Source organism: Phoenix dactylifera, chromosome 9 (assembly GCF_051530095.1).
Source record: "Phoenix dactylifera cultivar Ajwa chromosome 9, Ajwa_hap1_PhDact_Kaust_v1.1, whole genome shotgun sequence".
NCBI classification, from domain to species: Eukaryota; Viridiplantae; Streptophyta; class Magnoliopsida; order Arecales; family Arecaceae; genus Phoenix; species Phoenix dactylifera.
In genome coordinates, this window is record NC_143198.1 from 31,960,695 (window position 1) to 31,972,477 (window position 11,783).

Consider the following 11,783-nt stretch of genomic DNA (forward strand, 5'->3'; position numbering starts at 1 on the left):
AATATTTAGAACTTGAATAATTGCACGCGAGAGTAGTCCATCGGCGTAAACTGCTGCTTTTTTTTTTGTTTTTTTTTTTAGGAAAAGGGGAAGGGGGGAGGAAGGGACAAGCCTACCTCCGCGTAGCCACCCCTACTGGGCCTCCACCCCGTCAGAAGAATGTTCGATGCGGGCAGAATTGACTGTATGTTGGACATTCTGGCCGGTTTTACTCATACCCTCATCATTCATGGGTCCAGCTTAGTTATCCCTTTAGGCTCCGATACGAATACCACGTGTGAATACTTCGCATCAGCACCACTAAGACTACCAACCGAGCGATACGCCCTTTCAGATTCCGTGTCCGAACAGAGAGTATATACTCTCCACAATTTAATCGACGTTCGCGCGTTTATTCGAAGAACCGTCCAATTTGTGGGACCCTCTTCGCGGGTCAGGAGTCCCCGCGGGGTGCGAGAGTGGGCGAAAACGACGGGTCCGGGCAGACATGGTAAGCGGCACCACCTCGTCGGTTACTTTGGCGACGCGCGCGGCGGAGGAAAGCGAGCGACGAATAAGAGAGGAGACCTTTATCTCGCTCGTACCTTCTCCTCTCTTTCCCTCTCTCTCTAGAAGAAATCTTCTCCCTGCCAACGCCCGTCCATCTCGACGGCCGGCGTGCTCTTATAATCGTAAGAGATCACGATTCCTCCTCTATTGCCTTCCCGTTCCTTTCTCCCACGTCTCTCGTTTTATTACATGATATAATTCTTCTGCGGTAAATCCAAGGATCAGGGAAAATCGCTGTTAGGGTTCTTGTCGCTGGGTGAGAATTTAGGGTTAGGGGTTTAACTTCCTGGCTTCCGATCGTTTTTCTTCTTTGATATCTTTGTTTGAATCGGTTTTTGATGAGCCTGATTAGGTTTCGATGATAGGCTTAGGGTTTTCGTGCAAGAATTTGTCGGATGTGATCCATCGCTTATTTCCTTTTTATCCCTTTCGTAGCAGGATTGCTAATTTCTTCTGGATCTCGGGAATAATCGGAAGGAGTCACGATGAGCGAGGTGTTTGAAGGCTACGAGCGCCAGTACTGTGAGATCTCGGCATCTCTCTCCCGGAAGTGCTCATCGGCTGCTGTTCTTGATGGAGGTAAAGATGTCATCGCCTGTCTCGTGATATACGTTCGATTGAACGATGATTTGATTGAATGACGGTCGGTTTTGCAGAGCAAAAGAAGCAGAAAGTTTCCGAGATTAAATCTGGAATAGATGATGCGGAAGCTTTGGTAATGTCTCTAATTGATTCGATTTATTTATTCAAGATTCTACATCATAGATACTGGTTGTCTTACAAGTTTTGAATGAATCTTTGTAGATTAGGAAGGTGGATCTGGAGGCAAGAAGTTTGCAGCCGAGCGTGAAGGCTGGATTGCTCGCAAAGTTGAGAGAGTACAAATCCGATCTGAATAATTTGAAGGGTGAGCTTAAGAGGATTTCGACTGCTAATCCTAATCAAGCTGCAAGAGAGGAGTTGCTGGAGTCTGGGATGGCAAATACACTAGCGGTATGCTGAGATTAATTTGAAGTGCCATGCCTCTGTGTTTTTTTTTTATTAATTTTTATTTTGAGCTCGAGACCAATATAGTCTTAGTTCCTGGATATGTTTGGGACCATGATGGTTTTTTCTGGTTTTGATGTTCACTCATCATATGTTAATTTATTGCCCTTAAGCGTTCTTTCATATTTCTGTATCACATAGCTAAATATGATATCACCATGTCATGATTCAATAATAATTGGGGAATAAGGCAGCAATATATTTGACAAGACAACTTATTTTTTAACTCCATTTTTCTTAAATTCTAAGAAAAAAATAGGAGTGCTCTTTTAGATGCGTGTATAAAATTTGACTTGGTTTTTTGATCATTTTCTTTTATTCTCTTTGTATATTTTTTGGTCCCCTCATTATGGACGCGTTCTTTGAAGTTCTGATGTTTCATTTCCATGCTTGTACAATAATGTTGAACCCAGTAGTGTGATGCTTGTAACTGAACTACATCCAGTACGAGCCCAAAATTCGCTGCTTTTCAAGTTCTTGTTTTTTTTGTCATATTACTTACAGCATCTCTTCTGAGGCTATGCACTCACAACTCTCGCGACCAATGGCTGCACCACTCACATCTATCTCCATCTTGACATCCTATTCATTAGATGCCCTGCATGGTTATCAATCTTACGACTGAACCTAGTAGTGCCATGTTTTGGTGTTAACTGAACTGTATCCACTATGAGCCCAAAAGATACTGCTTGTCAACTTGATTTTTTTTTTTCTGTCATATTTCTTTCAGAATTTCTTTTGTAGCAATGCGGTCACAGCTCTCACTACCAATGGTTACACCACTCACCTATGTCTCCATCTTTACATCCTATTCGATATGTGCTCATGATCTTCCATAACTGTAATAAAAGCATGGTTTGGTAGGTAATAAATTTTGCTGTTTGTTAGGTGGCAAAGCTTGTTTGGTTCCATGATCATGGCAAAGGCTTTTTTTTAGTGGGTGTGCGCATGGATGAGTCAGTATTTGTTTATCTACATTGAATTCATTTTGAGTGGTTATTGATTAGGAGATCCTTCAAGTTGTGTTTCCTGGTAGTATCCCTTAAAGCTGTTCCATAAAATATGAAGTGTGATATTGTGACAGTCAGCTTTCATACACAAAACACTGAATATTGTCTCATGAGTGCATATCTTGAATGTGATCGTGTTCATCTTAGTCAGACTATTCTAAGAGAGATTCTTGAGTTAGAGACGATGTTCCTGATTAGTTGAGGCATTGTTGCATATCATAATGCATATATTGTTACATCGCTAGACTTTCCCTTTACTAGGAGTCCTTAACTATGAAAGGGAAGAGTGCTTAGGACTTTGTTATCAAGCAACTACGGCTGGACATATTTGTTGATGCTTTCTTCTATGTAGAATAGGATATGGATAGATTTTCTGGTGTCAATTATAAATTCAGTGCCAAGTAATCTGGATATGAGATTAGGGCACATATTGATGGGACATAAACTTTAGGTGATAACTTTTTTATTGTTTTAGAAACTTTTATTTAAGTAGTAGGTTTTTAGAGTCCTATTTTAAGTTGGATTGTTGTGAAAGAGTCCTACTTTAGGCATATGTTGGGTTGAGTCATTAAATCATGTTTCGGGTGTCTTTCTATATAGACTATTATAGGATCACAAAATTTCAATTTAGTAAAGTTTCTAGATAGGGTATTTGGGATTTTGAATTTTTCATTTTAAGAAACTTTTTGGAGATTAGTTACTTGGTCGTTAAGAGTTTGTTTTACTTGTTGACAAGTTATACAAAATTATAAGAGCCTATCATGGCGTGCTCAGAAATCATTGTTTGTGATTGATTATAAAAGAAAGGAAGGATTCCTTTTAGACAGATTTGACCCTTCCTATCTCTCTGTCTCCTGCTCTTCTTGATTTACTGTCTATCATCTTCTGTCTCTACTAAAAATATCTCTGTGATAGTTCTATCATCTTCTGTCTCTACTGTAGATTTGGATATGGACAGATTTTGATGTCAATTATAAGTTCGGTGTAGCGTATAATCTAGTATATAATTAGAGCACAAATGCCATGATATTTGTTGTCAACAACTCTGATAGGCTTCTTTTCCCCTGTTAAGTAACTTTGCAGTTTTATTTAATTCCAGAATTTTGTGGGATGATATTTGTCATTTCTTTATAATCTTGAAGTTCTATTTCTTAATGATATTTTAGACACTTGTTAAAAAGCATCAGGTGCTTGGAAGTTTATTAATGTTTGGTGGAATGTGGCATGCTGTATCTGAATCATTGGATTGTACAGGTATCTGCTGATCAAAGGGGAAGGTTATTGATGTCAACAGAGAGACTGAATCAATCTTCTGAAAGGATCAAGGAGAGTAGAAGAACTATGTTGGAGACAGAAGATCTTGGTGTCTCAATTCTTCAAGACCTCCATCAACAACGCCAGTCTCTATTGCATGCTCATAGTACAGTATGTTTTTCAATGTTCTTCTATCTTATACAATTAGCAGCCTTTTCTTTTTATTAAAAAAAGAAAATTCATTATTTCTCTGCTTCTGTTCATTACCTTTCTGAGTTCCCTATGTTTAATTGAGTACAAATCTTCAGGATAATGCAATAGAACTAGTTTATCTACAAAAACAAAAAACAGACATAAGTCAAGTCCAGCTAATGTTTTTCGGTTTATTGCTTCTTGAGGGTTCGAGGGTTTGAATGGGGGCTGGGGCATAAGTATGCTGAATCTTAAAGACCATGTTTTGAAGCCATTGATGGCAGAGAAGTAGGCTTAAGTTCCATTATCCTAGCATCATGCGTAGCTGTCATAGTGCTTGGCCAACAGTGTAAATAAACAAATTCAAAAGAAAGTGTGTTCGAGTGATAGAAGGGAGGAAAAACATAATGAACTCATGTCCAGATGGAGAGGTGTTTTTAACCTATTAGTCCTAACAAAATCTAGGGCAATTCATGAATTTGTTCTTGGAATAAGGTACAGCCATGATGATAATTACTCTGAACTGAAGGACAGGGTTGAGCATCTAGATTAAATATTTTACTGTTACTTAATTCCCCAAATAGCCAAACAACTAAATTAAATTTTCTGCAGTATTTTTTTTTTAATTCTGGAAAGTGTTCAGTGGAAAGTCTGAAGTCTCTTAGGGGCTGTTTGGTTGCATATGAGGGTTTTATTTTTTTTAAAAAAATAATGTATAATCATAAAACATGGTTATGTTAAAACAGGTTTTACAATAAACAGGGGAAATCTGTTTTTCATAGAAATTCATTTTTCAGGTTTTATGACCTGTCAGATATCACAGAAACAGGTTTTACAAAAAGCAACCAAACGGATGTTTTCGTAGAACTTGTTCATTTAGATTTTGTATAAACCCATTTCAGTTAAAATGTCATCAAACAGCCCCCTGAGAATTTTTCTATTATTTATGTATGCTTAATTAATTCTGCAACTTTTTGCTAATCTATGACAGGCTGGTCAGCTGCTTGACATAATCATAACCTTAGCAATTTAGTACTTTGGTTCCTAAATGCACAAGGAGCAATAGTTTAAGTATTTGTTTATTGATCTTGGACTTGTTAATGCTATGCATTTATATCTTGCGGCATCATTGAAGATGAAAAACTTATCTGTATCGTGCTTCAACTAGAAACACTTGATGATCTGATAGTTCAAATTGATTGGCAAGAAGTACTCTCTAACTGCTGTTGTTTCCAAACCATTCTAGTTCCCTAGCTGCCTGTAAGCTTTTGTTGCAATCAATTTCTGCAAAATGAGAAGGGTATTGCATATTCCTATTTTTTCTCGTCTCATATATTTTTGTTTTTGCTTGTTGAACATACCTGGATATATGATTATGTCCACGGAATTCTCTACCCAACCATATTATATGTAGATATCAGTGCAGCTATGCAAGATCTTTTTTAAGAAATGTCTATCAAGTTGCATTCCCTATTTTAAGGGTTTTTTTGCATGAATACCCTCCTAAATATCGAATTTTGCATGAATATCCTTCCAAAATTGATATTTGCATGTATACCCTCTTACAATACTTGTTTTGCTATTCTATCCTTTTTTATCCTTATTTTTGCATATATACCCATGCCATGTAATGCCATTAAAAAATTAAAGGTTTCAAATTAAAATGACTAAAATACCCTTAATGGGTAGATGTGCAAAAAGAACCATTTATAAGATGATCGTGATGGGAGACAAAAAAAAGTAATTTCAAAATTTTATTTTATTTTTAATTAAAATAAATATGATTTTTATTAACGGTTTAAGAAGAACCGTTATATTAGGGCATTTGTGCAAAAACAATATTTTATGAGGGTACAGAAATAAATATAAATTTTAAGAGGGTATTCACGCAAATTTAAGTTTTTAGAAGGGTATTCATGCAAAAAACCTTTTTATTTTCTTAGGCTTCTTTCATCGTTAGATGTTGTCATTGAGATGATCTAGCGTGTTGTCTATCAAATGGGACAGTTACACCAAACCCCTTTCTCGTCAATTATGTTTGTGATGTCAGGTAGGTCTGTAAATTTTTGAAAAGGAAAAAAAAAAAGAATCCTTCATCTCTCATCGCAGGATCTGGGACAGCTATGATTGGCGATGGAGGAAGGGGCCACTCATTGATGTCTCGATCGTTCCTCGTGCCAAGAGGTGGTGGAGGTGGACTTGGAGAGGAAGGGAATTTAGAGCAACAGTCTAATTTAAATTTAATTATGTAAGCCTAATTTATATTTAATTCTACATAATCTATATTATTTCGCAATAAATAATTATACAAATAATATGTATAGATAATAAGAATTAAATAATATTTTATTATGCTACTTATATTTTAGTATTTCAAGTTAATTCAAGCTGAACTAGAGTGAGCTAAGTCTAGCTGTAGCTCAGCTAGTTTCTTAATCGAGCAAGCTGAATTCCAGCTAAATTTTCAGCTGAAATCAAGCTAGCTTGTGAGCAGCTTGGTCATTTGCCAGCACCAATGAGGAGAGAGGAGGGAAAGAAGATGGTTGAGATGATGGATTGGGAGAAAGGAGGGTAAGGGAGCCACATGTGGAACATATGAGAAAGCAAAATAATGAGGGCTAGGGCACTTCTCCTTTTCCTTGCATTAACTATCCTTGGATGTGATTCACATCTAATGGTTCCAATTGCTGTAAGCACTAGAGCCATTAGATCTTGAAATCTAATGGTTCAAATGTTTATATATAAACACACATTGGAACCACTAAATTCATATCTAATGACTACAATTTCTTCAGACAAACATTGTTGACCATAAGACTTTTTATTATTTATTTATTCTAAAATATTTGTTTATCTATTCATATAGAGCCAAACAAGGAGCCAGGTCCTGCTCGTTTATTTTTTTGAACTCAAAACCTGTCTAATTTGGCTGATCTTCAAATCAAATGAGTCGATATTGAGTTGAATTTCAAGCCAAACATGAGCTGTTCATGCAGGCAAACAGATCAGCAGCTAACTGAATTTCATTGTTTATCGTTTTCTCTTCACATGCGTGCACCTACATGTATGTGTGCATGTTTTTTTGTCATCATATGTCATCTTACATTGGATGTACATGTCTGATGAATGGGATCCGGTTTGTTTGCAGCTGCATGGGGTGGACGATAATATTGGCAAGAGCAGAAAAGTCCTAGCAGCCATGTCCAAAAGAATGGACAGGAACAAGTGGATAATTGGAGGCATTATCCTGGTTCTTGCGCTGGCTATTATTCTAATCCTGTATTTTAAGCTTCGCTAGACATTGCTACTGAAGATTTCAATGCGTCTCTTTTGTGGTTTAAGCGCCGGTGAATGATGAACATTCGGCTGGGCCTATCTTTTGTCTGTTTTCCGTTCTCAGTCTCTGCGTGTATCTAAAACATTTGTTTCTTATGGAAAAACATTATTTTGTGTGTAGTCGTTGCGTGATATATGGTGTGAGCTGAGTATGCCTGGAGAATCTATTTTGCATATTTGATTGCTCCGTTGTTGGTTTTTATGTGCTTCTGATCCAGTGATTTACACGTCCGACGTCTCTTAAAACTGTCTTGCCACGTAAAGACAGAAACCTAGTTTGTGCCCGTTTGGTTCATAAATTGGCGGAACTCGGCCTTATTTGCTCGCACAATGGGCATTCAGATGATTATACAGCTGAATCTAATATATTTTCTTCAGATTCTACATCACACTGTAGGTGAGGGGAATGATACCAAGGAGGCATATATTCCCTTTGAGACGTGCATCTAACAAGCTAAAGAATCTGCAGTGACGCCCTCATCGACAGCTGGAAAATCTCAAGCAAATAAGAGATTCCAAGTCGTGTTCCTATCTCCTCTCACCAAGATCTCCCAATGCAAAACAGTGTCATACTTTACTCCCTCAGCCCCTCCAATGTTAAGGGTTACTCAGGCAGGCCAAGCTGCCATGCTAAGACCCTGATTGCAGGATCTGAGTGCCGTAAAGGCGGATGTGTGGAATTTAATTAAATAAGCACCCTGCCTCCAAGTAGTTTTCAAGCCTTGAAAGGTGACGAGGAGGAATTACTCCCATTGTGAATGGTGAATGATCAGGGGAAATAATTGAACATCCGGGATATAAGCAGTGAACATGAGCGGAGAAGGTGAGGCTCGACCGCTCGAGCAGCTCGGATATCCGGTATGGCTTGGCAATCAAGTGGGGTTATTAGAGGATCCGATCCCCTTGCCTCATCGCTGCCATTTTTCCTAATGCGGCGGCATCATCACCGACGAAGTAACAAAAGCAGCCAATACAAACCAAGATGTGTCCACGTCTTCTCAAGAAAATGCCATGACATGCGCGCCTACACCGAATCTCCACCAAGCGTAATGAAAAACCTTCCGTTTTCAACTTGCGTCCATGAGCGAAAGAAATCCGAATCAACAAAAATGGGGAATCACATGAACTCACAAATACCAATAAGTTCCTTAAAGACCGGAGCTGCCCATCAGATGTCCCTTCTAAATGCAAATTCTTCTGACAAGTGCACGGTCAATTCATAACAAGAATCAGCGAAAGGAGAGGTTGGAATCATCATCTAACAGATACGCATTTTAGCAAACGCCGGCTCAACATAACAGAGAGTAAGAGAGTTACTGCTGAAATCTAGCAGGGCCAGGTAATTATGCATAGCTTCTAAAATGGGTTATATTGCTGTTCTATTGTAGCAAGAGCACGCATTGTCATCGTTGTGGAATGGCACAAAGCTGGCGCGAAGGGTGGTGAGTGCTGACAGAATCCTGTGCTGCGTCTGGCACGAAGAAAGCTCCAGATAGACCCGCACTCAATTATTAACTAACAGAGAATACTTTTGTTAACAAACAGCTACACGAATCTCAGACCAATGTAACAAGAAACACATTTCACAACCAATTATAAACCTGCTGACGCTGTGTTTACTGGAGAGTCAAATATGAGATAACTTTATGATAACTGTTTTCACTCCTTCCAAATCAGACGATTTCACTCAAAAAAACCTAGATTGCCCCATACAAGCATCAATTGTTAGATGCCTTACCTGTTCTCACTCCTTCCAAATCAGACCATTTCACTCCCAAAAACCTGGTTATGGCACATTTTTTCCACAGTGCCGAGGGCTTCCACAAGTTTCATCATAAGTAGTCTAACAACTTTTTCTCCCAACAGATGCAAATTTCTTAACTGATATATCCCAGCATTAAATAAAAGGCTCCTCTTACCCACCCAAGCTGCCTTTCCTAATGAAATTACAGCACTCCATCAGAATACCCCTTTAATAAGATACTGTAAGTTCCCACAATTATTCCTCCTGCCCATCATTAAAACCCGTCAACTCTTGTGATTTTATCCACAAAAGAGCATAACTAGAAATCTCCACAAGTTCTCCTTTCAACCAGGAAAACCAAAACTTTAGTTTAGTTGATATTGCAAACACACTCAGCAAGAGATTGGCACCTAGTTCAGATCATAAAATAAAATCACTCCATTTCCACATCAAAGCACCACCGCATCAACATGCTCAGATCAAAAACAAAATCGTACCTTGCACTTCCTCCCATACAGCTGCCCTATGTCATGCCCTCCAAGTTTGGATGCACATTTGAAAACCTATTGAAATGATTAGGTCCATCCATGAATCACAATTCAAATTTAAATTGCAAAGGAATAAAGGCAAGTACAGTCCAAAACTACGGCAACTCCCTCAAGCCCCTGAAAAGCTAACCTACTGGCTAAACTGGGATCAAGGCAAGCCACTAAAACCACACAAACATCCCTCTTTCCACTGCCAATGTTTATCCTCCTTGTTTTCGGGTAGGGAGTGCTTTGGGCCTCTATATTTTTGGTTTTCTGCTTTACATGTGGATGCTGGATGGGTAGGTTTGTCCTGGGGAAGGAGAGGGTATATGAAGCTAACTGCTTCCAAGCCTAATCCTGTGCATGAAATAGATCTTGATGCCCTTTTCAAGAGTGCACTTAGAAATTATTTAGTCTTATTTGCTTAAGTGATACATGCCAATAATAAGAGGGGGACAAAACCAGGAGGCCGATGTAATTACAAGCGAGAAGCTACTTGGCAGAGCCAAAGAGCAATGAATCAAACAAGGCAGCAAAACACAGGTCAATAAAATTAGTATGTATTGCTGAATGGACAAGAATACAAAGGATTGCATAAGGGCTCTTCTCTTTATCTTCTTGAAAACCCTTACAACCATCTTCACAAGCGGCGAGATCACCTCAACACATAAAGCATCCTTTCCTACTCCTGAACTCAACAAATGGCACACGGACTAAATGACTGCATGCACACAAACACCAGTCCCCATAATTCCAAATTGGAACACCAAATGACAGGATGGTGAAAGGGATGCCATATGCCTAAGCCCTCTAATAATCTAAAACTCCTACCTGAAAAGCACCACCACATTATTGATCGCACTCTAATTGCCAATTAGACAGTTTGACTAGGATGAAACATCCATCATTAGACATGATAACCACAACGCAGACACAGCTGACCTCCAAAACCCATGTCATCTCCTAAAACTCATTAGAAATATCAAATCCACAACCTAAACTTATTCATCAATCACGATATCCAAATAACATCCACACAAAAGCAACTAGATAAAAGTGAACTAAATTGTAAAAGAAAAAGACGACAAATACGATAAAAAGAGGAGACTTCCTTGAAAATAACGATAGCTACAGAAGCATATCTAAAGAGGGGCATAACATATCATCAACCCCCCAATCAGTTCGATGTCCTCATAAATCATTCCCAAAACACAGAATCCAGCCACATAATTCATCATCCAGAAACAAAACCCTAAAAATTCTTTGGAATTCGAAATTAAAGAAGTGTCTACCGCTAAAATACTGATCTCGATCTTTCACTTCTCGGATGAGTTGGGACCCCGCTTCCTCCCGAATCCAACAACTGAAGAGGCATTACAAGAAGGAAGCAACGAATCAGTTAGCAGTTGGAAATCAAACACGCAGATTGAGAGAAGAGGGGGAGGGATAGAAAGATACCGGCTGTGACGAAGCGGCGGTTGTACTGCATGCGCTTGTAAGCCCTGCCCCGGGGCTTCTTCTTCTTGTCCTGCTTCGCGACCTTGGGCGTTTGCCCTCTCACCTTCCCGGCACGAGCCAGAGATCCGTGAACCTTACCTGAAACCAACCAATGCACGAGATCAGAAACAATGGAGAACGAGAGTTAAAGGGTCGAAATGATCTCCTCGACGGAGAGGAAGAGATTGGAGCTTACCCATGGCGGCGGCGGATTGGAATCGAGTTCTATCCGGCGAGCGAGGAACCCTGGGCTTCGAGCCTTCGACTGCTAGACTAGGGTTCCGGAAGGACGGGCTTGGAATATATCCGGTCTTGATGCGGTGATGGACGGCTCTGATCTATCGATCTATAAAAAAGATATTTCAATCACGCCTACAATAAAAAAACTCGCTCGCTCGGTCTATAAAACCCGTTCCGTTAAGTCTTTTATGGTTGCCGGCCCGATGGAAGTGAAGCGTGGCAAACGGACGGGCGATATTCGTTCCTAGAGAAGCTTGGATGGTAGATATACGATGGGCATGTCCGCGGTCCATGGTTCGGGTTCGGAGTCGAAGATGGCGGGTTAGACCAGACCGATGCATGGCTGAATGCGATCTGATCCGGCCTAGACGGTTAGAGGTTTCT

General features: G+C 39.4%; 2 protein-coding genes across 5 annotated transcripts; one reads left to right on the forward strand and one right to left on the reverse strand.

The window, feature by feature from the left end:
- The first annotated feature begins 400 nt into the window (after positions 1 to 400).
- LOC103719336 (vesicle transport v-SNARE 13-like) lies at positions 401 to 7,508 on the forward strand. 4 transcript variants are annotated; one of them, XM_008808539.6, is made up of 6 exons: positions 401 to 671; positions 988 to 1,128; positions 1,206 to 1,264; positions 1,354 to 1,542; positions 3,861 to 4,031; positions 7,201 to 7,508. In XM_008808539.6, exons 2-6 carry the CDS (start codon positions 1,035 to 1,037, stop codon positions 7,348 to 7,350), a joined length of 663 nt encoding a protein of 220 aa, XP_008806761.2. In that variant the 5' UTR covers positions 401 to 671; positions 988 to 1,034; the 3' UTR covers positions 7,351 to 7,508. The 4 variants fall into 4 exon arrangements, with proteins under 4 accessions (XP_008806761.2, XP_008806769.2, XP_008806781.2 ...); XM_008808547.6 differs by having other exon boundaries at positions 466 to 671; positions 985 to 1,128; XM_008808559.6 differs by having other exon boundaries at positions 583 to 805.
- Positions 7,509 to 10,751: 3,243 nt separating this feature from the next.
- Positions 10,752 to 11,485, reverse strand: LOC103719362 (small ribosomal subunit protein eS30z/eS30y/eS30x). The gene is made up of 3 exons (XM_008808570.6): positions 11,356 to 11,485; positions 11,121 to 11,258; positions 10,752 to 11,025 (listed from the first exon to the last, which is right to left on the reverse strand). Exons 1-3 carry the CDS (start codon positions 11,357 to 11,359, stop codon positions 10,979 to 10,981), a joined length of 189 nt encoding a protein of 62 aa, XP_008806792.1. The 5' UTR covers positions 11,360 to 11,485; the 3' UTR covers positions 10,752 to 10,978.
- Positions 11,486 to 11,783: the final 298 nt, after the last annotated feature.

Excerpts from the sequence above, each read along its gene's own strand:
- LOC103719336 (XM_008808539.6), top strand. The coding sequence starts at position 1,035 with ATGAGCGAGGTGTTTGAAGGCTACGAGCGCCAGTACTGTGAGATCTCG. Across the intron at positions 1,543-3,860 it reads GGATGGCAAATACACTAGCG|GTATCTGCTGATCAAAGGGG; the intron begins GTATGCTGAGAT and ends TGGATTGTACAG. Across the intron at positions 4,032-7,200 it reads TATTGCATGCTCATAGTACA|CTGCATGGGGTGGACGATAA; the intron begins GTATGTTTTTCA and ends GTTTGTTTGCAG.
- LOC103719362 (XM_008808570.6), bottom strand. Across the intron at positions 11,026-11,120 it reads CCGCCGCTTCGTCACAGCCG|TTGTTGGATTCGGGAGGAAG; the intron begins GTATCTTTCTAT and ends ATGCCTCTTCAG.